The sequence below is a fragment of the Chiloscyllium plagiosum genome, chromosome 22 (genome assembly GCF_004010195.1).
Source record: "Chiloscyllium plagiosum isolate BGI_BamShark_2017 chromosome 22, ASM401019v2, whole genome shotgun sequence".
Taxonomy (NCBI): domain Eukaryota; kingdom Metazoa; phylum Chordata; class Chondrichthyes; order Orectolobiformes; family Hemiscylliidae; genus Chiloscyllium; species Chiloscyllium plagiosum.
This window is the reverse complement of record NC_057731.1, coordinates 7,665,378-7,691,570: the sequence shown is the minus strand read 5'-3', so window position 1 is coordinate 7,691,570 and position 26,193 is coordinate 7,665,378. Positions and strand designations below refer to the sequence as shown.

General features: G+C 41.2%; 1 protein-coding gene across 1 annotated transcript in view; it reads right to left on the bottom strand.

The window, feature by feature from the left end:
- The window catches only part of ipmkb (inositol polyphosphate multikinase b), an 82,045-nt gene extending 56,474 nt beyond the window's left edge, over positions 1 to 25,571 (bottom strand). Inside the window, exon 1 of the mRNA XM_043712365.1 lies at positions 25,486 to 25,571. Coding sequence (XP_043568300.1) covers positions 25,486 to 25,569 — 84 coding nt within the window. The 5' untranslated portion in view covers positions 25,570 to 25,571. The remainder of the gene's footprint in view (positions 1 to 25,485) is intronic.
- Positions 25,572 to 26,193: the final 622 nt, after the last annotated feature.

Genomic DNA, 26,193 nt, shown 5'->3' with positions numbered 1-26,193 from the left:
AGACAATCCAATGTTTGAGGTATAAATGAGCTGACATTTTCACAACTAGCCAGAAAGCGCGACAACCTGAGAGAGAGAGAGAGAGAGAGAGAGAGAGAGAGAGAGAGAGGGGGAGAGAAAAAACATTCTCTATCAAATATACCTTTTTCACATGTAACATCTTTGCAGCACAAGACCAGAGAAAGACAGAACGCTGACAACAACAGCCGCTGTCTGGTTTTAAAAATTAAGTTGCTGTAATTTTAATAGGGGCTTTCGTTGGATCAATATATTGTTATAGAGTTGGAGGTAGATAACAGAAAGGAGGGAAAGGAGGCTTAGAGTTGTAAATAGTTGTTCTTTAATGTTCACTTTGAGAGTTAAAGATTAAAATTGATATTTTTCTTTAAAGAGTGGAAGTTGGAGAGTTCTCAGTCACTTATACTTTAAGAGATTACAAGACAAGGTGAGCTTTTCTGTGTGTTTGGTTTAATTAGCTTGGCGGCACGGTGGCACAGTGGTTAGCACTGCTGCCTCACAGCGCCAGAGACCCGTATTAAATTCCCGTCTCAGGCAACTGTCTGTGTGGAGTTTGCACATTCTCCCCATGTCTGCGTGGGTTTCCTCCGGGTGCTCCACTTTCCTCCCACAGTCCAAAAATGTGCAGGTTAGGTGAATTGGCCGTGCTAAACTGCCCGTAGGGTTAGGTGAAGGGGTAAATGTAGGGGAATGGGTCTGGGTGGGTTGCTCTTCGGAAGGTCAGTGTGGACTTGTTGGGCCGAAGGGTCTGTTTCCACACTGTAAGTAATCTGATAAAATATGAAAGGTCTACCGCCGTGTCGCAACAATAATCACGCTTCAATTAATTCAGGGGCTCTTTTCTCTTATCCTCATTCAAAATGAAATTAATTGGAGCTCTGCATCAAAAAAATGCATTATCTCTAGAAATTTAATAACAACTTTCTTCACCAAAATTGAAAATTCATTACAATATGGCAGTTACAATAAATTAATGTTCGAGATTGACTGTCCAGATTAAAAATTAAAAAGCTTCACATTCTTGCTGAAGTTCAGTGTTCTGGGAGAGGTGGGGAAGGAGGGAGGGCAAGGCATGTGAGAGTGAGAAAGAAGGGTGGAGGGGTAAAAGATGTGCGCGTGTGAGCACCCACACATGTAAACACACACAGCCATGAATGCATGTACAGTGCTCACCCATCAAACAGGAGAGGATTTCCCTGTTCCCTCCACCTTCCATTAGTTAGACCCAGACTCATTGAGATGTACAGCCCTTCGATCCAACTGGTCTATGCTGACCAGATATCATAAATTAATCAAGTCCCATTTGGCCCATATCCCTCTAAACCTTTCATATTCATATATCCATCCAGATGCGCTTTCAATGTTGTAATTGTACCAGCCTCCACCACTTCCTCTGGCAGCTCATTCCATACACGCACCATCTGCATGAAGAAGTCACTCCTTAGGTCTCTTTTAAATTTTTCCCTCTCACCCTAAACCTAGTACTGGACTCACCCACTCCAGGGAAAGGACCTTGTCTATTTACCCTATCCATGCCCCTCACGATTTTATAAACCTCTATATGGTCACCCCTCAGCCTCCGACGCTTCAGAGAAAGCAGCCCCAGCCTATTCAACCTCTCTCTATAGCTCAAACCTTTCAACCCTGGCAACATCCTTGTAAATCATTTCTGAACCCTTTCAATGTTTACAACATCCTTCCTATAGCAGGGAGACCAGAATTGCACACAATCTTCCAAAAGTGGCCTAACCAATACCCTTGCACTGCCACAACATGACCTCCCAACTCCTGATCTCAATACCCTGACCAATAAAGGAAAGCATACCAAACGCCACCTTCACTATCCTATCTACCTGAGACTTCACTTTCAAGGAACTATGAATCTGCACTCCAAGGTTTCTGTTCAGCAACACTCCTCGGGACCCTATCATTAAGCGTACAAGTCCTGCCCTGATTTGTTTTTCCAAAATGTAGCACCACACATTTATCTAAGTTAAACTCCATTTGCCACTCCTCAGCCCATTGACCCATCTGAACAAGATCCCATTGGACTCTGGGATAACCTTCTTCACTGTCCACTGGACCTCCAATTTTGATACCATCTGCAAATTTACTAACTGTACCTGCTATATTCACATCCAAATAATTTAGATAAATGATGAAAAGTAGTGGACCCAACACTGATATTTGTCGCACACCACTAGTCAGGGGCCTCCATTCTGAAAAGCAACCCTCCACCACCACCCTCTGTCTTCTACCTTCTAGCCAGTTCAGTATCAAATGGCTAGTTCCCCCTGTATTCCATGAGATCTAAGCTTGCTAACTAGTCTCCCATGGGGAACCTTGTTGACTGCCTTACTGAAGTCCATATAGAGATCATGTCTACCACTCTGACCCCAACAATCCTCTTTGTTACTTCTTCAGAAAACTCAGTTTGTGAGACATGATTTCCCACGCACAAAGCTGTGCTTACTATCCTTAATCAGTCTTTGTCTTTCCAAATACATGTACATCCTGTCGCTCAGGATTCCCTCCAACAACTTGCCCACCATCAGTCAGGCTCACCGGTCTATTGTTCCCTGGCTTTTCCTTACCACCTTTCTTAAATATTGGCACCATGTTAGCCAACCTCCAGTCTTCCGACACCTCACCCATGATTATCGACGATGTAAATATCTCAGCAAGGGACCCAGCAATCACTTCCCTAGCTTCCCACACAGCTCTAGGGTGCACCTGATCAGGTCCTGGGGATTTCCAACCTTTATGCATTTTAAGACATCCAGCACCTCCTCCACTGTAATATGAACATCTTTTAAGATGTCACCATCTATTTACCTATATTATATATCTTCCATATCCTTTTCCACAGTAAACAATGATGCAAAATACTCGTTTAGTATCTCCCCATCTCCTGCGGTTCCTCACATAAGCTGCCTTGGTGATCTTTGAGCGGCCCTATTCTCAAGACCCCTTTTTGCCCTCCGGATTTCCCTCTTAAGTATACTCCTTCTGCCTTTATAATCTAAGGATTAAACTTGATCTATCCTGTCTATCCCTGACATACGCTTCCTTCTTTTTCTTAACCAAAACCTCAATATCTCTCGTCATCCAGCATTTCCTACAACTACCAGCCATTCTTTTCAGGAGAAAGTGAGGTCTGCAGATGCTGGAGATCAGAGCTGAAAATGTGTTGTTGGAAAAGCGCAGCAGGTCAGGCAGCATCCAGGGAACAAGAGAATCGACGTTTCGGGCATAAGCCCTTTTTCAGCCCTGATTCCTGAAGAAGGGCTTATGCGCAAAACGTCGATTCTCCTGTTCCCTGGATGCTGCCTGACCTGCTGCGCTTTTCCAGCAACACATTTTCAGCCTTTCTTTTCACCCAAACAAGAACATACTGTCTCTGGACTCTCGTTATCACATTCCTGAAGGCTTCCCATTTTCCAGCCGTTCTTTTACCTTGGACATCTGCCTCCAATCGGCTTTTGAAACTTCTTGCCTAATACCATCAAAATTGGCCTTTCTTCAATTTAGAACATTAACCTTTAGATCCAGTCTATCCTTTTCCATCACTATTTTAAATGTAATAGAATTATGGTTGCTGGCCCCAAAGTGCTTCCCCACTGACACCTCAGTCACCTGCCCTGCCTTATTTCCCAAGAGTAGGTCAAGATCTGCACTCTCCAGTCAGTATATTTTTCTTGTACACATTTAACATATTCCTCTCCATCTAAACCCTTAACAGTCCCAGTCTATGTTTGGAAAGTTACAATCCCCTACCATAACCACCCTATTATTTTTACAGATAGCTGAGATCTCCTTACAAGTTTGTTTCTCAATTTCCCTCTGACTATTGGGAGGCCAATAATACAATTCCAATAAGGTGATCATCCCTTTCTTGTTTCTCAGTTCCATCCAAATAACGTCCCTGGATGTATTCTCAGGAATATCCTGCCTGAGTACAGTCGGAATGCCATTCCTTGTCAAAAATGCCACTCCCCTCCTCTCTTTCTACCCCTCCTACAGCATTTGTATCCTGAAACAGTGAACTGTCAGTCCTATCCATCCCTGCGCCACATCCCTGTGATTGCTATGATATTCCAGTCCAATTTCCCAAGCATGCCCTGAATTCAACTGCTTGCCATGTTAAGCTTCTTGCATTGAAATAAATGCAGTCTAATTTGTCAGTCCCACCTTGTTCTTGCTTTATCCCTGTGTGCCCTGACTGTTTGACTTGCTCCTCTTCCCAACTGTACCAGTCTCAGATTGATTTCTTTCCTCACTAGCTCCCTGGGTAGCTCCCTGGGTCCTTTCCCCCACCTTACTCGTTTAAATTCTTCCAAGCAGTTCTAGCAAATCTCCCTACTAGTATATTAGTCCCCTTCCAATTCAGGTACAAACTGTCCTTCTTATACAGTTCACTTTTACCCCAGAAGAGATTCCAATTATCCAAAATGTGAACCCTTCACCCCTGCACCAGCTCCTCAGCCCCTTATTCATATGTTCTCTCCTTATTCCTAGCTTGTAGCACCAGGGCTAATCTAGACATTACCACACTTGAGGATCACCTTTTTAAATTCCTGCCTAATTTCCTATATTCTCTCTTCAGCATCTCATTGATTTCCTTCCTATGTTGTTTGCTCCAATGTGTACAATGACCTCCTGCTGGTCTCTCTCCCCTTTGAGAATATTCTGTATTCTCTCCGAAATATCCTTGATCCTGACATCAGGGAGGCAACACACCATTCTGCTTTCTCCCAGTTGGCCGCAGAAATATCTGCCTGTGCCTCTGACCAGAAAGTTCCTGACCACAATTGATCGCTTGCAACCTCTCGAGACATTAGAGCTAGCCGTGGTAACAGAAACCTGGCTGTTTGTGCTACATTCCCCTGTGCGTCCATCACCCCCTACATTTTCCAAAACAGCATTCCTGTTTAAGATGGGGATAGCCACAGGAGACTCTTGCACTACCTGCCTACCTCTCCTACCTTTCCTGGCAGTAACTCATCTACCTGATTGTATCGGAAGCTTTTCTCCCTTCCTGTAACTGCCATCCATCACACCCCCACAGCTCCTGTAAATTCTTCATTACCTCTAACTGCCTTGTTTAATTGTGCACCATCATTCACAACCTGAAGCTGTCGGGTTGCAAAGATTCGACTTGAGCCATTGGTTGTACAGACTACTTCAAAGGTCAAGTGTGCATTTCGTTGAAATAAAATTAGGGCTACATTCACTGGAGTTCGGAAGAATAGAAAGGGATCTCATAGAAACCTATAAAATTCTAATGGGACGAGGACGACACAGGATAAATGTAGGCAAGTTGTTCCCAATGACCAGAGAGTCTAAAATCAGGTGTCACAGTCTAAGAATACAGAGTCGGCCATTTAGGGCTGAAATGAACAGAAATTCCTTCAACTCGAGAGTGATGAACTTGTTGAACTCTGCCACAGAAAGCAGTTGAGGCCGAAACAGTGAATGTTGTCGAGGAGGAGATAGGTATGGTTCTTGGGGCTGAAGAGATCAAAGGTATGGGATAGAAGCAGGAATAAGGTACTAAATTGGATGATCAGCCATGATCAAATTGAATGGTTGAGCAGGCTCCAAGGGGCCGAGTGGATTACTCCTGCTCCCATTTTCCATATTTCTACGTTATGTACTATAGATTCACTGAGTTGGCATCTGACTTTTCAGTTTCCCCTGGCAGCTTCACTGAGGTGGAATTATTGCCCTAGTTTCAACAGTAATTGAGGGCTATGTCATGCCATGAAGATTGTGGTGGAATACAATTGTGATGGACAGCCAAAACGTTGGAGGAATTAAGGTTCTGGTACACAAGAGATTTATCAGGATGTGGTTGGGAATGGAGGGTTTGAGTTATGGGGATGGGCTAGATAGGCTGGGACCTTTTTCACTCGAGTGCAGGAGGTTGACAGGTGACCCGATAGATGTTTATATCATAATGAGAAATACAGATAAAGTGAATGGCAAGTATCTTTTCACTAGGGTGGGGCATTTCAAGACTTGAGGGCATATTTTCAAGGTGAGAGGAAAAAGATTTTAAAAAGACACGAGGGGCTTTTTTTTATTTAAACAGAGTGCTTAGGATCGAGAATGTGGTGCAGGAAAAGCACAGCAGGTCTTCTCCTCTCTCTACAAGGAGTCGATGATGCCTTCCAGCACATCTCCTCCACTTCCCCCTCTTACACCCTTGGACCCCACTATCCCTATCACAACAAGAACAGAACCCACCCCAGTCCTCACCTTCTACCACATCAACCTCCTGACAAATCGCATCATCCTCCGCCACTTCCACCACTAACTGCATTTTGAGAGACCATGCCCACAATGACTCCCATGTCAGATCCATACCCCCACCAGCCCACAACCCACTTCCGGGACCTTCCCCAGCCGATGCAAGAAGTGCAAAACCCACACCCACACCTCCCCTTCGTCCAAGGCCCCAAAAGAAATTTACCTGTACTTCCACACGTCATCTACTGTATCCGTTGCACTCAATGTGGTCTCCTCTACATCGGGGAGACAGGACACCAACTTGCGGATCGTTTCAGAGAAAATCTCTAGGAACGTCATCTACTGTATCCGTTGCACTCAATGTGGTCTCCTCTACATCGGGGAGACAGGACACCAACTTGCGTTTCAGAGAAAATCTCTAGGACACCCGCACCAACCAACCCCACCACCCTGTTGGCTGAACATTCAACTCCCTCTCCCACTCCACCAATGACATGCAGGTCCTGGGCTTCCTCCATCGCCAAACCCTTACCACCCGATGCCTGGAGGAAAAATGCCTTATCTTACACCTTGGGACCCTGCAATCACACGGAATCAATGTGGATTTCATCGGTTTAGCACTGCTGCCTCACAGTGAGCTGAGTTATCTTCCCCCCAGCCCCACCCCCACCCATTTATCTCTCAGCCCCCCTGCCCACAAGCCTCATTCCTGATGAAGGGCATATGCCCAAAACATCGATTCTCCTGCTCCTCGGATGCTGCCTGACCTGATGTGCTTTTCTAGCACCACATTCTCAACTCTGATCGCCAGCACCTGCAGTCCTCACTTTCTCACAGTGGTGAGGAAGTGGTGGTTTTGGGTATAGTTACAAGGTTTAAAAGATATTTTTAAAAGTTCATAAAAAAAGGTTTGGAGGGATATGGGCCAAGTGCAGGCAAGTGGGATTAGTTTAGTTTGGGATCATATTCAGCATGGACTGGTTTGACTGAAGGTTCAGTTGTTATGCTGCATGGCCCATGCTCTTCAAACTTAAACACCACGAATGTTAGTGAGGAGTAATTTGCAGTTACAAAGAGTTAAGTGCACCTTCTTCATTTCCTCATTCGATACCTACGTTCACAGACCAACAGTTATGGATTTCTTATTATTTGGAGTATTGTACAACTGAATGGCTTCGATCATAGAAGATCATAAAATCCCTAGTGTGGAAACAGGCCCTTCGGCCCAACAAGTCCACACCGACCCTCCGAAGAGCAACCCGCCCTACTATCCGATATTTACCCCTTGGTGGGCTTTTGCCCAAAACGTCAATTTTCCTGCTCCTTGGAGCTGTCTGAACTGCTGTGCTTTTCCAGCACCACTCTAATCTAGAATCTGGTTTCCAGCATCTGCAGTCATTGTTTTTACCTATATTTACCCCTGACTAACGCACCTTACACGTCCCTCAACACGATGGGCAATTCAGCACAGCCAATTCACCTAACCTGAACATCTTTGGATTGTGGGAGGAAACCGCAGCACCCGGAGGAAACCCACGCAGACACGGGGAGAATGTGCAAACTCCACACAGACAGTCACCCGAGGTTGGAATTGAACCTGGGTCCCTGGTGCTGTGAGGCAGCAGTGCTAACCACTGTGCCACCATACCGCACCACGCTTACTGGGTTATTTCAAAGAAACATGTATTTATCTAGCACCTTTCACCATTTCAGGATTTCCCAAAGTGCTTTGTAGTCAGTTAATAATTTTTGAAGTCAGTCATCGAGGTTTATAGCATTGAAAAAGGCCATTCAGCCCATCAAGTCTGCAGCAGTCAAAAACAAGCACCAAACTATTTTAATCACATTTTCCACCACTTGGTCCATAGGTTATATGCCTTGGATGGCAGATATTGACTTTATTGAAACATGTGAAACACAGCAACCCATTGACACCCAACAATGTCTCAGAAACAGCAACGTTGATCAATGGATGAATTTTGGCAAAGGGTGGGAAAACCACTACTTCTCTTCAAAATAATGCCTTGAATATTGCTTGTCAGTAAATGGAAACCACATTTAATAAACTACCTCAAAGGATCTATGTTAACGCAGCCTCTGTCAGTATTGCATTGGAGGCTGAAGCTTTATTTTACGATGAAGTTTCTGAAGTAGGTCATGTATGCACAAACTTCTCAGACACGAGGGTACAATGCACTGATTCACAGCTAACAATTCATACCTCACAGCAGCTAACAGACAACCACACTGGTGTGGGACTTGCCTGCCATTTACACAAACTAGGTAAGAACAGCAGTATAGTTTCAGGTCAATACAAACTGGGCTTTGTTAACACAGGATTTGAAGACTGTGTGGCATCATTGCATCAGCTCATGGTTTATCCAGAACCTATTACAACAGATTTCACCACAACAGACGTGGGAGAGGCACACCACATAAACCTTACTTATATTTTCCTTCCTTCAACTTTTTGTTATGATGCGACTCAGCACAATGGTGTCAGTAAATGTACAATGCAAGAAAACTTCTTTTTTAAACAAGTCTGGTGAACTAGAAATAATTGAGTGTATTGGCCACAAATCAAAACAATGAAATGAGCACTGCACAGATAGGAAAGCATAATTGAGGCCATCAGTAAGTGCAGTGGTCTGCTGAAAGTTTTAAATGAATTAGACATGCAATAATTTTCTTGTTTAATAGGTAACTGATGTGGAATTAAACTCTTGCACAACTTTTTATTCCAGAATCATTCATTACCATAAAATGTCTGTTAAGGATTTATTATAATGATGTGACAGTGTTCTCACAAAACTGCACCTTTTTGCACTGTAACCATTGAAACTTTTAAGTACAGTGTTCAGATCTGTCATTGAAACTAGAATGAAGAAGAATTCGAGATTTAACTGAATGACAAAACTATTTCACCATGCAAGCATCAGGCAATCCTCAAAGCTTGCACTGAAAGAGTGAAAGATAGAAAGTGCAGTATGCCCAGTTTAACCAAGCAGTCACAAACAAGTGTGCAAAAGCACAAACCAATACCCTTCCTCCACCTTTCTCATTACTTCATGGCATGAGGGCATTATTGCCAAGGGTAGTGTTTATTGGCCAATCAAAACTGCCTTTGAGCAGAGTGGCGTGAAAGACCTTTTCAGACAGCAGTAAACAGCTAACCACATTGCCTACACTTGTGGATTCATGTGTAAAAGGTAAAGGCACCATAGTCCTGCTGCTCTTGTATGAGACAGAGAGACAGAGAGAAAGAGAAAAAGAGAGAGGGAGGGAGAGCGCGAGCAACACAACTGGCACTGATTTAACCTGAGGATTACTGAGAGAGAGGTTCAGACTGAGTCCTTCATGGAAACTTCCACCGTGGGGAGAAATGAACCCACGTTCTAGCACTACCCAGCATCGCAAACCAGCCATCCAGCCAACTGAGTTGGGTGGCACAGTGGCTAGCACTGCTGCCTCACAGCGCCAGAGACCTGGGTTCAATTCCCACCTGTGTGGAGTTTGCACATTCTCCCTTTGTCGGCGTGGGTTTTCTCCGGGTGCTCCGGTTTCCTCCCACAGTCCAAAAATGTGCAGGTTAGGTGAATTGGCCATGCTAAATTGTCCATACTGTTAGGTGAAGGGGTAAATGTAGGGGAATGGGTCTGGGTGGGTTGCTCTTCGGAGGGTCGGTGTGGACCTGTTGGGCTGAAGGACCTGTTTCCACACTGTAGGGAATCTAATCTAATCAAATGCGTACCAAACCTAAAGGACACTAGTAAACCAGATGGATTTTTATAAGAAATCAAAGATAGTTTTATACTCACCATTTCAATTTAAGGGTTTACTAATTGAATTTAAATTTCAACAGCTGTGATGGAATCTGAATACATCTTCCCAGAAGTAGCTTGGGTCTCTGGATTGCTAGTCCAAGTGACATAACCATTATACAACTGTCCTCAGCCCCAACCACTCTATCCCCTGATCCAAGGCAAGCTTGCATAATGAACACTCACTGCTTTTCATGCTTTTTAAACAATAAAGTTGAGAATATGTACAGGCCACATGGTGAAATATTTATTGAAAAAGACAATCCTGTCGCCTCGATTACAGTGATTGACGCACTGCTTATTCTGTAAAAGACATAACATATCAGGAAGTCATAAGCTGAACCACTTTCAAGCTTTACAAACCTGCTGTTTAAAGCAATTACAACAAATTATTTAGGTTCCCCATCGACTTGCAAGGTCTCTAATTAGAAGATGTAGCAGTTCATCCATAAAAGTAGACTTTAAATGCTCAAACATAACAAATGTTTGTGGGTGAATGGCCATTTATATTGACGGTTAACTAATGAACTATGGCACACCAACGTTTCAGAAAGATTCCCTCACTCTTAGCTGTTAAGCAATCACACTATGATCCAAATCCTAACAATTCAGCAATTTGATCCACTCTATTCGACCTGACTCCCAATAATCAGGACTGGTTTGAACCAACACCCAAAAGCCCACGCTTAAACTCCCAATAGCTACCTGCAAAAGTTCACAAATGGTCTTTCAGAAAGTCATTTGCAATCTAGAGTGTTTCCAATTAATTTCCTACTGTAGAGACAGAATCAACAGTCCGCAGTGGTTCCCACCACAAAACTAAGTGTATTCCAGATCCAAAAACAACATAAAATAGGTTTTTCTTCAATTCTTTATTTGGTAGGTATCACAAGCTAGGCCAGTATATCCTGCGCCCATCTATTTGCCCTGCAAATGATGGTGGCAAACCACTTTCTTGGAAGAGTGGTTTTTCCATGCACGTGTTGCCCTTGTCTTTCTTGATGACAAAGGTCATAAATTTGCAAGATTCCATTATAGAAGCCTTGATTAGTTGCTGGAATATATTTTGTAGATGGCACACGTTATCTCTCTCAATGATGGACGGTGACCACAATGAATATTTAAGGGGATGGTTTGCGTGCCAATGAAGCAGTGACTTTGTCCTGAATGGAGTCAACACTCAATGAGTGTTGTTGCAATTACACTCATCTAGGCAAGTGGAGAGTATTCATCACACGCCTGACATGTCCTTGTAATGGTGGCTGAACATTGGGTGCAGAAAGGGAGTTACTCACATTTTTCCAGCCTCCAGCAATTATTTGTTATGTTTCTGGTCAATGAAACCCAAGCATGTTGACAGTGAGGGTTCAACATTGGGTAATACTGTTGAATGTCAAAGGGAGGAGATAAGATCCTCATTGGTTGATGACCATTGCTTGAAATTGGTGTGTTACCATAGATCATACAGATGTTACAGCATGGAAACAGACCCTTCGGTCCAACTCATCCATGCCGATCAGATATCCCAACCTAATCTAGTCCCACTTGCCAGCACCCTGCCCATATCTCTCCAAACCCTTCTTATTCATATACCTATTCAGATGCCTTTTAAATGTTGCAATTGTACAAGCCTCCACCACTTCCTCTGGCAGCTCATTACACACACACACACCACCCTCTTTCCCCTCTCACCCTACACTTACGCCCTCTAGTTCTAGACTCCCCCCCCCCCCCACCCCCGAGGGAAAATACCTTGTCTATTTACTCTATCCGTGCCCCTCGTGATTTTATAAACCTCTACAAGTCACCCCTCAGTTTCCGAAGCTCCAGGGAAAACAGCCCCAGCCTATTCAACCTCTCCCTAAAGCTCAAATCCTCCAACCCTGGCAACACTCGTGTAAATCTTTTCTGAACCCTTTCAAGTTTCACAACATCCTTCCGATAGGAAGGAGAGCAGTTGTGAATGTTCTCTCCCTTTTGCATGTTACTTGCCACTCATCAGCCCAAACCAGATATTGCTGAATATAGGCGTAGCCCGCTTCATAATCAGAGCTGTTGTAAATGGCGTTGAACGTTGTGAAATCATTAGCGACCGTTCCAGTTTCTGACCTTATGATGCACAGAAGGTCATTGATGAAGCTGACTGATTGATTGACTGATTTATTCATTATCACTTATACCGAACTGTTGGACCGAAGATACTACTCTGAGGAATTTGTGCAGTCATGCCCTGGGGCTGAAAAAAAAACACAGGCAACCTTAGGTCAGTTGTCCTAACACCTGTTGTTGGGAGAATTAGAGTCTAGTCTAATATAAAGGATATAAGAACAGAGCATTTAGAAATATATATGATTAAACAGCATCAGCATAGTTTCATGAGGGCAAGTCATGCTTGACAAATTTACAAGAATTCTTTGGGACATAGCTATAAATTGAGGGGTGATAGATATAGGACAAATGTCACAGGTAGTTTCTTTACTCAGAGTAGCAAGGGTATGGGACGCACTGCCTGCAACAGTACTAGATTCGCCAAATTTAAGGGCATTTAAATGGTCATTGGATAAACATATGGATGAAAGTAGAATAGTGTAGATTAGATGGGCTTCAGATTGGTTCCACAGGTCGGCGCAACATCAAGGACCAAAGGGCCTGTACTGCGCTGTAATGTTCTATGCTCTAGGTAACAGGATCAATAAAGGGATGTAATATATTTGGATTTTCCGAAGGTGCTTCATAGAGTTCCAACATTAGGCTACTAATTAAGACTAAATCTCGTGATGTTGAAGATAACATATTAGCATGGATAGAAAATTGCTAACTAATGGAAAACAGCATTTGGACAAGGGGCATTCCAGGATGGCAATGTTTAACTAGTGGTATTCTGCATACAACAGTGATGGAACCACAGTTATTTACAATACAGTAGAACCTCTTTTATCCGAACGAGATGGGTGGGGAGTATTTTGTTCGGATAATTGATCTAATCGTCAATAAGTGGTAATTTCTGAGCACCGATTATCCGAACATTTCTCTGTTATTCGGCAATGCACATTTAACTAACAGCTAATCTACTGTAAACAAACAGTAATTTGAGTGCCAGTTATCAAACATTTCTTGATTATCTGGCAATGCACGCCATAATGCCGTTGTTAATGGGACCTAGAGTTCTTGTTCGGATAATCCGAAATTCAGATAATCGACGTTCAGATAATCAAGGTTGTACTGAATATATTAATGACTTGTGTAAGGAAAGTGAATGAACTATAGCCAAGATTGCCAAAGTCGCAATAATTGGTAGGAAGGCAAATGGTGAAGATGCCACAGAGCCTGCAGATGGATACAGACAGGTTAAGAGAGTGGGCAAAATCAAGGCAGATGGAATACAATGCAGAAAAATGTGAAGTTATCCACTTTAGCATGAAAACCGAGCGCTAAATATTATTTAAATGAAAGAAGACTGTAGAAAGCAGTGATTTGAGAGTCTTTCTCCATGTTCAGCAGGTAATAGGAAGACCAATGGAATGTTGGCCTTTATTTCAAAAGGAAAGATGCATAAAGTAGGAAATCTTTGCTGAAACTATACAAGGCACTAGTCAGACCACAGCTAGAATACTGTACATAGTTTTTAACCCTTTATATAAGGGGAAGATACTGGCATTGGAAGCAGTGCAGAGAAGCTTCACCAGATATGGAGGGACCATCTTGGAAGGACAGGTCAAGTGGATTGTGCCTGTACTCACTGGAATATAGAAAATTGAGAAATGACCTTATTGAAGCATACAAGATTCTTCAAGGTTGTGGTAGAGTAGGATCGTACTAGTTACCTTCCCCTGAAGGAGAGTTTCAGACCAGAGGACATAATCCCAGAATAAGGGCTCACATATTTAAAACAGAGGTTAGAGGAATTTCTTCTCTCACAGGGTAGTGAATCTGTGGAATTCTGTATCACAGAGAGATGCTGACACTGGGGCATAAAGTACATTCAAGGCTGAGATGGACAGATATTTAATCATTAATGCAATCAAGGGTTTCAGGGAAAAGGCAGGAAAGTGGAGTTGAGGATTCTCAGATTAGCCTGTGATCACAGTGGATGGTAGATCAATGGGCTGAATGGCCTACTCCTGTTCCTACATCTGAAATGAGTGTCTTCCAAAGACACAAACATATCTCTTTGTGCTAGGGACAATTCCAATCAGTAGAGATACATCCCCCTCAACTTTCACAACATCATTTTTGCTAGAGATCCTTGATGCCTCCCTTACCCAAATGCTGCCTTGATATCAGAGCAGTCGTGCTCACCTCACCTCGAGTTCAGCTTTTTCATCCCTGTTTAGACCATGGCTGTAACAAGGTCTGGAGCTGCTGGCCCTGACAGAACCAACACTAAGCATCAGCAAGTACACTACTGAGGACAAACTGCTGACATATCTCATCACTTCGCTGATCATTGAGAGTACATTAATGGGGCAGAATCAGATGAGTTTTTCTATGACTTACATAACCGGAATAATGCACAGAAATATACATCACGGGTTAAACAACCAAATGATATTTTTGTTGAGTGCTCATCTCCATTCCAGCATCCTGAAAGAGCTACCGGAGATTCACTGGGGGATAACTGTCCTTTATGTCAATCAAATATATTGGCAGTATATTTAGCGTACACAGTGATAATATTTTTATGTAAATTTTCGATCTTTCATGCATATTCACGGCCACACTTTGCACGTGCTTTTGAAAAGTATTTTACACAGACACACATCGTATTCCTGCTGGTTTTCTAGAGGAATACTCATTGGTCATCTCAAAGCAGTAAGCACTACTCAAATTCTAGTTCTGCAAAACTGCAGTTTGGAGCAATGCACATATATAAGGTGATTGAAAATTACTCCTTTTCTTCCACGTATAATAGAAGCAAGGGTCTGAATCTACAGACCTTTGCTTCAATTGTACCCTGTTTTGGTGATCTGAATCTACAGACATGGGAAACAAATTTAATCAACATTTGTTGAGCAAAACTACATCTAAACACAAAAATAAATCTTGCACACAGCTGTTTATGATTGGGAAGGTTAAATGCTCAATAACTAATTAAAGCATGGCTTCCCAAAGTGTGGGACACTAGCCAATATATTGCTCCCTGGATGCAATGGTGAATGGCCCAACTGGCTACCCTCTGAGAACCTGATTCCTGTTCTGAAAAATTCAGAAAAAGTACAGGCCTTTTTTTATGAAAAGTCCACAAGATCTTTCTAAACAGCCTCCCACTCCAACAGCTCTCCAAATCCCACCATTCTTACAGCTCCCCACACTCTGGGAAACATAGCAATTTTCAAGCTGCAAAATAAAGATACAATAGGAAATAGTTTGGGAAATGTTTAAATATGGAATCTAACTTGTTTGCTTGTATTTACATAATGTAGTTCAATGAAAAAAACTGGAACATATATTGTCCAGATACTGCAGACTGGAAGGAACTTGCACGGAAGGATACCATAATCTTGTGATGTTCTTCTTAAGGCTAGAGATTACTGGACCCAGCAGAGCTGTTAGCAATTTAGTGAGTTGCTGCAGTGAGCCCTATAGATAGTATATCCTGCAGTCAGTAGAGTCATTTTGATGAAGGGCTTTTGCCTGAAACGTCTATTTTCCTGCTCCTTGGATGCTGCCTAACCTGCTGTGCTTTTCCAGCACCATACTCTTAACTCTAATCTTCAGCATCTGCAGTACTCACTTCCACCTCAATCTACGGATACAATGGTGAATGGTCTAACTGGCTATCCTTTGAGGACCTGACTCCTGTTCTGGTAGGTCTGTTGATCATGCACACTCCTCCAGTTAGATTCATTGTGCACTGTTCAATCCAGCAAATTATACGGCATTCAATCACATTCCTGACTTGACCCTTATAGAAGACCAGAAACAACTTCATGAATTATCCAGCCTCTGAACGGCTCTTGCACCTGTACTTGGATCTGGATGGTCATTGGTGACCCCCAGAATGGGAAATCAGGCAGCTACATAGCTGACGTTTATAGGGAGGTGAGCAGGGATTTTTTTTTGTTTCAGGTGGTCATTGCTCAGCAGTTTCATACAGATGCAGTAGTAAAATCAGGAAACTACACCTTTTTTTTAAGAAAAACCAAAATCAGTCCCCAAAAGATTGCAAGTACAAGGTTAATGTAATTTTTAACACCATGATATTTTTATCAGACATAAGGTATCAAGGCATTTGGCACATAGACATAACTCAAGGGCAACTTTTAAACATCCAAATCCCCTATGACACATGAAGTAAGAGACTTTTTATTCCAATTAGAAGACAAAGATTTAAGCACAGGGAAAGAGAGAGAGAGAGAGAGACAGAGAGACGGAGAGAAAGAAAATATGGTTTTCCCCTTTTCAGAAAACCATAAGATTGCAGTTTCTGCAGGCGAGATACCAAGACATGAGCAAAAAAACTATATAAAAGCACTGTAATTCATTCCCTATTCATGCAAATTTCACATTATTCTAGTTCTCAACTGCCAATATAATTTAAAGTTCACTTACTACAGTCTAATGATCACCTAAATTAACCAAAATAATTCAATATTTTATTGTACTATAAGAATCGTGAGCAATTATTGTGGACTTTGTTCAAAGCAATTAAACATTAATCAAGAAATAAGCATAACATCAATAATTAATCTCAATCAGAAGGATTGAGTGAGTCACCTCACCTCACTTTACTGAAGTGGGAGTGAGGGACAGAAATCCAGAGACGAAACCAGCCCAAGGGTCGATGGTACACCTCTAAGCAACAAGCTCGGAATGCTATTTTAATGACGTTAGTCATTGCTGGAATCAAAATGGCACGTTATGTATCTGGTCAGTAAGTAACAGGTGTAAACAGCATCCTTATTGCAAACAAACACAACTGATGTTTAGTAAAAACATCAGATACTGAAATACAGCAACTAAGACTCAATGAACATTCATGTTTATCCATCATCTATTGTATGACATGCTTAGGCAAACAGTCCAAACAGTGACAAATACCCAAACACAGGTCATCAATCTGACATGACAGGTCTGGAACAAGTGTGCAGTATGGTACAGAATTAGGGATTAGAAATGCTGTTTGTTCAGTAGATAAGTACATATCAGAAGAATGATTACAAGAAGCTTCATACACTCTCAGAAAAAAGGGTTGGAACAAGCAGCAAACTATCTGGGAGTAAAAAATCTTTGATAATACGTGGTTCCACACTACTGACAGAGACATTACTACCAAAAAACAGGAAGTGTGTAGCAAAAAACTAACTTTCAAAGTTACCTTATTAAATTAATTTGTTTTACTTGGTTGTGGTGAATTGGTGTAACGGGAGGTCAGAGTTCAAGTCCCACCCTTCTCCTGAGGTGTGAACAGTCTAATTAGAAAAAAATAGGTTAAATTTTTAAAATTAAATAACCTGGTGGGGGTGTAGCCTTTTGTGTTGGTATCCCTCCCTTTGAGACAGGAGGCTCAAGTTCAAGTGTCACCTGTTCTAGAGCTGTGTAATAACATCTCTGAACTGGTTGATTAAAAAAATGAATAGCCTGATAATGCTAAGAATGCAGCACAGATGAGACACCCAAAGAATTTTATCCCATCATAGAAAGTATGGTAAATGGATGAAGGCACATTGCAAATTAGTGTCAAATTAGATTGGAGGAAAGATGATTGGACAACTTATAGAGTACAAAAGGTCATCCTTTTAATGCCTCCACATTCAGCGCATGGGACAAGCAAGAATATCATTCAATACTTCAGAAATTGTAATTGCTATATTTACAAAAAGAGCTGCATCACAATTTAATGCTAAGGCCCTGGGCAGGGTTCCATTATTTGTTACAGTTCCAGACAGGAGATCCCAAATCATTAAACTCCCAGGTAAGGAGGGATGAACTGGCTCCTTGGTTATTCACTGCCCCTCCGCTGGATGCAACAAGGTTCATTAAAAAAGATCCCTTCCTTTCAAGATAGAATTATCTTGGATCAAACCGCACTGATATTTTACAAGGAAATACCTTAACCATGCTCCCTTGAACTAACAAAAATAGTAAGTTTATTCATTCTTCAAGTTGAGAAGCAATAGTAGCAAAACACTCCGACAGTGCAAGGCCTTTTTAAAAATGGCAGTCCTCAAAGTTGTGGTTCACATCTTTGATGGGACATCTGGCCAATAACACATACAGTCGTATTGTATTGTATTTTTAATCCATTCTTCTGTATTTCTGAAGGACAAAGCAGACATGTCTGTAGGAGGTGGTGTTGTGACGAAGGATGGGACAGTCAGCCTTCCCTGGTATCTCTTCTTAGATCCAACCCAATTTGAAACTTCCTTGCTATTCAGCAGGTATACTACTTCAGGGGCTTTAGGTGGGCTTTGCCAGACAATGAATTTAGAGCCCCAGTTCTTCTTTTCCCCTTCAGCTGTCCTCTTCTCAAAAATTGGAATTTAAAGTAAAACGGTCTAAATAAACTTTTATACTTGAACTAAATAAGTTCAAGACGTGACTTCTGTAATCACATTCACCTTTCCAGCAGAGTGAGTGATTTTTAAATGGTAAGGTTGAAATAACCTGGCATTCTTCATCTTAATTTTTTCCACAAAAGTTAGCAGTTGTAATCAGTGTAAACTGTGGCTTTTCTGTACCCATTTCAGAAATATATCCCAAAATATTTTACAGCCAGGAATAAATTGAGGATTTCTTTCTTTACATTGGACTGACTGTGATGTTTGTCTAGGTTTTTTTTATAAAGAGAAGTACCTGATTGGTGTCTCTATTCTGGATTTGCCTTCCGAAAGATGATGTCTGAAAGAGAGCCTTTTTCCTCGGATGGTGATGGCTAGCACAAGGGGACATAACTTTATATTGAGGGGTGATAGATATAGGACAGATGTCAGAAGTAGTTTCTTTACTCAGAGAGTAGAAGGAGCGTGGAATGCACTGCCTGCAACAGTAGTAGACTCGCCAACTTTAAGGGCATTTAAATGTTCATTGGATAAACATTTGGATGAAACTGGAATAATATAGGATAGATAGGCTTCAGATTGGTTCCACAGGTTGGCACAACAGAGGGCCAAAGGGTCTGTACTGTGTTGTAATGTTCTAGGTCTCCTAGCCCAATGTCATTCACGTTGATGTCCACTTTGAATGCCTGTTTAAAGTTTGGAGCTGCAAGCATATGGTTATTTATTAAAACAGCCTTCAACTTCTCAAATGCTGCTCGGCATTTCTCAATCCACAATATCTTGAGCCTGGGCAGTTGTCATTCCTGACCTATTACATATTCTAGATAGGTCACTGCACTGGGAGATTAACCACAAGGCCAGCTGATTGCATTTTCCAGAAGAGGGCTTTCAGTTGATCAACATGCATTTCCCTGGAATGATCAATGTAGGTTTTATTACAGTTGGAATTTTCCCCACAACCTTGCAGGTGTGGCAGGTTCTTCAGATCCTTACATAACTCTGTGGTCAGTAAGAACACAAATTGACGCGGGCTTCAGTTTTGCATTGAACGACAGACCCAGCCATTACTGAATAACACCGGGAGTTGATGCTGGCAGTTGACAAGTTGGTTTAGAGATTCTTGGTTTTGTAAATTGGCAGAAATTCTCTTGTTCTGATCCCTTTCAAGGGTGACTGAATTCCAGCAGAATGAGATGGGACCCAGCTACTGTTACTGCTGCAATGTAGGGGGTGTTTAAAATTGCTGTTCTCAAAACTGTGGCCCACACAGCCCTCTGATCCACACACTAGGACGCTCAGCCAATAACAAAAATACGGCTTTTTTTAAATGCTTCGGGAGGGTAAGACAGACATGTCTGCACAAAATGGCTTTCTGTCCAGAGCAGAATAATCAGTCCCATCGTTATCACTTCTTCAAACTCCTCTCAGTTGAAACTTCTCTGACACAGGACAGTACATCGTCCCACGGACTTCACATATCAATTTACCAGAGAGACAATGAATTTACATTCACAGTTTATTTTTTCTCACGTTTTTAAGAAACTACATATTGGAATTAAAAGTTAAAAAAGTCTGTAAATAACTCAGAATTCTGAACAATTACCATCTCATGCACCAACAGGATTGTGCAAGTCTGTGCTATAGTAATTCAATAGTTGTATGAAATTAAGTTGCCTAGTAGAAATGCTGTAAAGTTATCAATAAAAATATTCAGCTTCATTCTCATAAATCTGGAATATGGAAGTTGTACAGGGTAAACAAACTGCTGCTGATAAAGATGATTTTAATTAGTAATATACGTCATTGATTTCCAAATAGTGAGGACTGCGTAAGAGAAATTACTAAACCTAAATATCAGATCAGATTTTGAGTGTTTAGGGTACTGTTTGAATAGTTTGAACTTCATCAGCAGAGCCTATGCTTTTTAAATACTTCACTTGCACAGATGGTGATTCATCACTTCCATTATTTCTTCAAAACTCCCACACAAGAGTTCCCACTGTAATATTAAATTACTATTTCACATCTGAGAAAAAGGAAATATTCTGGTAAGACGATTAGAAACCATGGTTGCTCTAAAACACTTGCATTGCAGACCTTATCGTAAACTCCCAAGCAGTGGCTGAAGTTGGCAAATAACTATATACATTTTCAAACCAGAACTTTTCCTGCTGATGTCACAAGGTATCAAGAGTGCATTCCTTTCCAATTGTTCAGATGAAGCAAGACACAAGGACATTAGCTGGTACTTGTGGTTTACTGGAACCATCCAGTAAAATACATGCAGTAGAAATATGCTTTAAAGAGAAATAACTTTCATGTTGCAGACAGGCTTTATTTCTTACCTCATCAAGCAATCATATTTTAAAATAATTATACTGTACAAATCACGAGTTTCACAGAGGCAAACTCGCTATTTCTTGTACTAAGCCATTCAATGTTTAATTGCATGGAATAATATTTTCAGCAGATTTAGCATTATCAGAATTTGCATACGGATTGTCTGCCAGTACGCATCCGATCAAGGTCAACATACTAACATATTAAGCAATAATGATATCAGTTATAGAATGATAGAAAAGTGGCCATTTGGCCCACTGTGCCTGGCTAAGATATTTCTAAGCACACTCTCCAACCCCTCCACACTCTCCGACCCCTGTTTGTATTTCCTCTTTTACATTCAGGACCATCAGTGTGTACTATCTACAAGATACACTGCAGAAATTTACCAAAGATCCTAGGACAGCACCTTCCAAACCCATGACCACTCCCATCTAAAGAAACAAGGGCAGCAGAACACTATTACCTGCAAGTTCCTCTCCAAGCCATTCACCATCCTGACTTGGAAATCTATCAGCAACTCTTCAGTGTTGCTGAACAAAAATCCTGGAATTCCCTCCCTGAGGTCAAACTACAGTACGAAGACCACAGTGGTTCAAGGAGGCAGCTCACCACCACCTTCTCAAGGAAAAGTCAGGATGGACAATTAATTCTGACCAGCAGCAATGCTAATGTCCCACAAGCGAATTATAAAAAAACAAATGATCAAATTTTTTATTGCAAGTCAGAATTGAATTTGTTTGGACCTTCCTTTCAGGCCGTCTATTCCAGGTAATAACACAATGGTTATAGAATGCAGGAGACCATATCAGTCCTCTCAAAGAGCTGCTCAGCTCGTCCTATTTGCTTGCTTTTCCCTGTAGCCTTGCAACTTTCATGTCTTCAAACAATAATCCAATATCTTTTAAAAGCTATAATTGCCACTGCCTTCTCAACATACCTAGGCAGGACATTCCAAATCCTTAAACAGTCACTTTGGCTGACTATATTAAGTTGATGCAAGATATGTCCATTATGACTCTTCTTTTGGTACTTATCAGATTCGAAACATAAATTCTCTCTCTCTCTCTGGATTTTGCCAGATATGAAGGTCTCCACCACTTTGTTATTATTGAAGAAAAAAAAAGCAAGACAGGGAGTTAATTCCAAAGCTTGTGGCTAAGACAACAGAAGACATAAACACCAGCGATATAGCGAGGAAATGGAGGATGCACAAGAGATCAGAATTAAAGGATTTCATATATCTTGCAAGGCTGGAGATTACAGAAATAGGGAAAATCCAGCCATGGCAGGAGTTGAGGACAAGGATAAGCATTTTAGATTTCAGATGGTTTGTACACCTATACCCCAGCTCATACTGGTCCTGATACATTGTTATAATTATACTGCTTTCTCTTTCCAATTCCTCTAACGTCCCTGCATTAAATTTTAGCAGCCCACTTCACAAGCCTATGTCCTCGCAGGTCTATCAATATCTTTGTTCTTTTCACAAAAGGTCCCAAATTTAAAGCATTAATAGATATGAAGAAAAGCAGAGGATCCACTACCGACTCCTAGGGAACTCTACTAAACATCTTCCTCAAGTTCAAACAAAAAGCCATTTGCCATTGTTTTCTGCCATGCAGCTGACTATGCATCCACAGTGGTAACGTCCTTTTCATTCAATGGGTTTCAAATTTGCTGACAGGTTGATCACATGGCACTTTATAATACCACCTTCTGGAAGTCAACACTACACCACATCAACCACACTACCTTTAACAAATTGTGCTGACTTTCTTTAATTACTCCACATTTGCTATTTTTTCCAGGATAATACTTTTAAATGTTTCCTGACCGAGACCAAATTGACTGGTTCTTAGCTGATGGACTTATCTTTTTTGAACAAGCGCTGAACGTTTGCAATACTTCAGTCTTCTGATACTGTACTAAGGATTTGAAGATTATGGCCAGTGTGTCGGCAACTTCCACCTTAATTTTCTTTTCATTTTCAAGTATCTCATTGTTCCTGTTAGCAAATGTTGCCCCTAAGATCTGGGTGTCAGTACATTATGATGCATGTCTGGGGCAGGTCAGACTTGAACCAGAACTTCTGGCCCAGAGATAGGAACATTACTGCTGCACCACAGGATTACTATCTTCCAAGCAGAAATATTTTCTAATCAACCTGTTCAGAGATGTTGCTCCATGCCTCTGGAGCAGGTGAGATTTGTATCTGGGTCTTCTGGCTCAGAGGTGCAAACTGAAGTGCAAGATCCTCTTATCCTCTACCATATACTCTTCCACTATGATTTGAGGCAGCTGTTTCAATCCTATTGACTTGTTAACTTTATTGCCAATCTATAAATTCATCCCCTTTATTAATCCTCCGTCAATGCAGTGTCCCAACCTCCGCTTCTCCTTGATAAATACAGAGCCAAATATTCAATACCTCAGCCACACCCTCTGCCTCCACATGTAAACCCTTTCTGCAATCCCTTACAGTCCCCAGCCCTTCTTTTGCCACCTTTTTCACTGTTCTGAGAGCAACAGAAGACTTTAATTAGTTTGAGGTTGACTCATCTCATGCTCAAGTGTTGCATGGTTAATTATTTTCTCACTTCCTCTGAGTGGATCAAATTAAAGCTCTACAGTCTGACCACATTCAGTCAGGAAGAATATTAAACTATTAATGAACTAGCCAAATGAGGCAGCTCTACAAGATTTCCAGCCTGAATGGTGAAAGAGGCCAGACTTTAGTCCAAAAGACAAGGTTGAAATAATTGCAAACATCTTCTTTCAGAAGTGCCAAGTGCCTTATTTTTGTTTTTAATTCATGTGTCCCAACAAAATTAAGTGAAGATGACTAGGGGAAAACCACAGATAATGAAGCATTACATGCGCCAATGCAGGACGCCCAAGGCAATATTCAGGGCTGAGCTGATAAGGGACGAGCAACACTAGAGCATACAGATGTTAGAAAATGACCAGCTCTATCAAGAGAAAACGTCTAACCATCAGCCCTTGACATTCCATGGCACTACCACCACTGAATGGCCGAACATCGACATTCTGCAGAATTCCACTGACCAAAAACTGAACTACACCAGTGATAATAGGTCATAGACTTGGAATTCTGCAGTGAGTAACTTCTCTCCAGTCTCTCCAAACCATGTAGATTAAAACTCTGCTGTAAGTAAACTCACATCAAATCCCATGAATCACCTATCACATGGCCTACATTTGCTCCCTGAAAAGTAACGACTTGACTTTAAAATTTTTCTCCAAATTTGAAAATCTACCCTTGCCTTCTCTGTTCTCCAATCTCTATTCTTCTCCATATCTGGCATATTGAGTAACACCAATGTTTTCTGCTTCGCCCTTGGTGGCTATCCCTTCAGTTGTCCTTGACACTAAGCTCTGGAATTTCTTCCCTACATCTTTTCACCGCCCGACCTCACTTTCCATCTTCAAGGCAATCCTTAAAATCTAGCTTGCTGATCAAGCTTTAGGTCATCTAATTAAGTAATTGTCATATTTTCTTTCATAATGTCCCTGCTAAACATCTTGGGATTTTTATGTTGTGAGTGCTATATAATTAAAGGTTATTGCTCATAGGTAGATACATCCTCTTACGAAAAGGAAATGGATAATTGCTCGAAGAAAATCACTGCAGGAATATGGGACAAAAACAGCCGAGGACGACAAAATGGATTGCTTTTCAAGAGGCACTCACTTAATGGGGCAAATAGCCTCTTTACATGCTGTACTATTCCATAAATCTGGTGGTTAAATACTCTCAAAGTTGCAAAATTACCTTCACAACATAACAAGTACAGATCTAGGTATCAGAAGCCATGTGAGTAAGTTGTGTACTAACTAAAATTGCTTAGAACTATTATTCTTCTGTGCTCATCATAATCAAGACAAGATTAACCATTAGCACTAAAAGAATTAACATTTCTGTTCAGCCAAAGCAATCTAACCAATGTGGGTTGTAAACAAGTAGAACATTTCCAAGAAATGCACATGATATTACAGTATTAGGAACACAACAAGTACATTGCGGAGTTAATAAGCCACGTAAACTGTTTTTTGATTTCCAACTAATTACCTTCAGCTGATCACAACTGTAAATCCCTTCAGAATAATGTCTAATTTAAGACAAACTTCATTGGATTACAATTGTTTACATGTGTTTCCCCTTTTTTTACCCTACGCAACCAACATTTGTTAGCCCGTCCAATGCGCAAACTGAAAAACATAGTTTTGGTTAATCTCGGCACACCAAAGAAAATTCCCATTTCACAAGCAAGTTGATTAGTGATTTCCCCTTATGTGTTTGTAAAAGCAATTCTGGGTTTGGTAGACTTATTCTCCAATATGATCTGTATCCTCTCAATATTCACCAGCACAGCTGAGTTATTTTAGTCACACAGAAAACCATGGGTAAGTCTCATCTGCGAGACAGCAACTTGGTAGCACAGCATCTCTATTCAGAGTTTTGAACTCCATGTTAGACTCAGTGCACGGCCATTTCCACACTAACACAGTTCTAACAAAACAGGAATTACCATATTGTAGAAATTCAACTCCCTGGGTCCACGCGGTGGAGGTTGCAACTGCTTCAAAACGGTGCCATCTGGGTGCTGCAACATACCTAGAAATAAGATTTTTTAAAAACTTAGGAAATTATCATTTCAGAGTTCCAGCAGTACTAACTACACAGACACATTCAAGGTCAATTTCTTCCTCTGATCATCATTGTGATGAGTAATTGTAATACTAGCATAATACAATAATGTAAAAGTTTAATATCTTTATGAATGCTAGGCCATTTTGATAGTTAAAAAACTGAGAAATTGAAAGTTTAAACCATTTCTTTTTAAGTACACGTACAACACCACATCCTGTTTCATTGTTGCATTAATGTCTAACCTTTTACATTTGAGAAATGCATACGGTAGTTAATCATACAATTATAGACAGGACTCCAAGTCTGGTCATTTTAACAGGGAACATTTATTGGAGGGTAACCCTCTGAAGTGAAAACATCAGTTAATGACCAGCATCAGATGGCTCCCTTACGTTAAAGTAGCTGAAAAGAACTTGCAAAAGTACAGGGAAAAACCAGTTGTTAATAGACAACAATATACTAAATGTTAAATGGTTCTGGAACTGACAGAGCACGAGTTGGAGCATTTTTCTTTAGAAAAGCAAATGATGAATGAACTTAACAGGGACGACATGGAGAAGTCATTTCAACTTGAGAGAAATCAAGA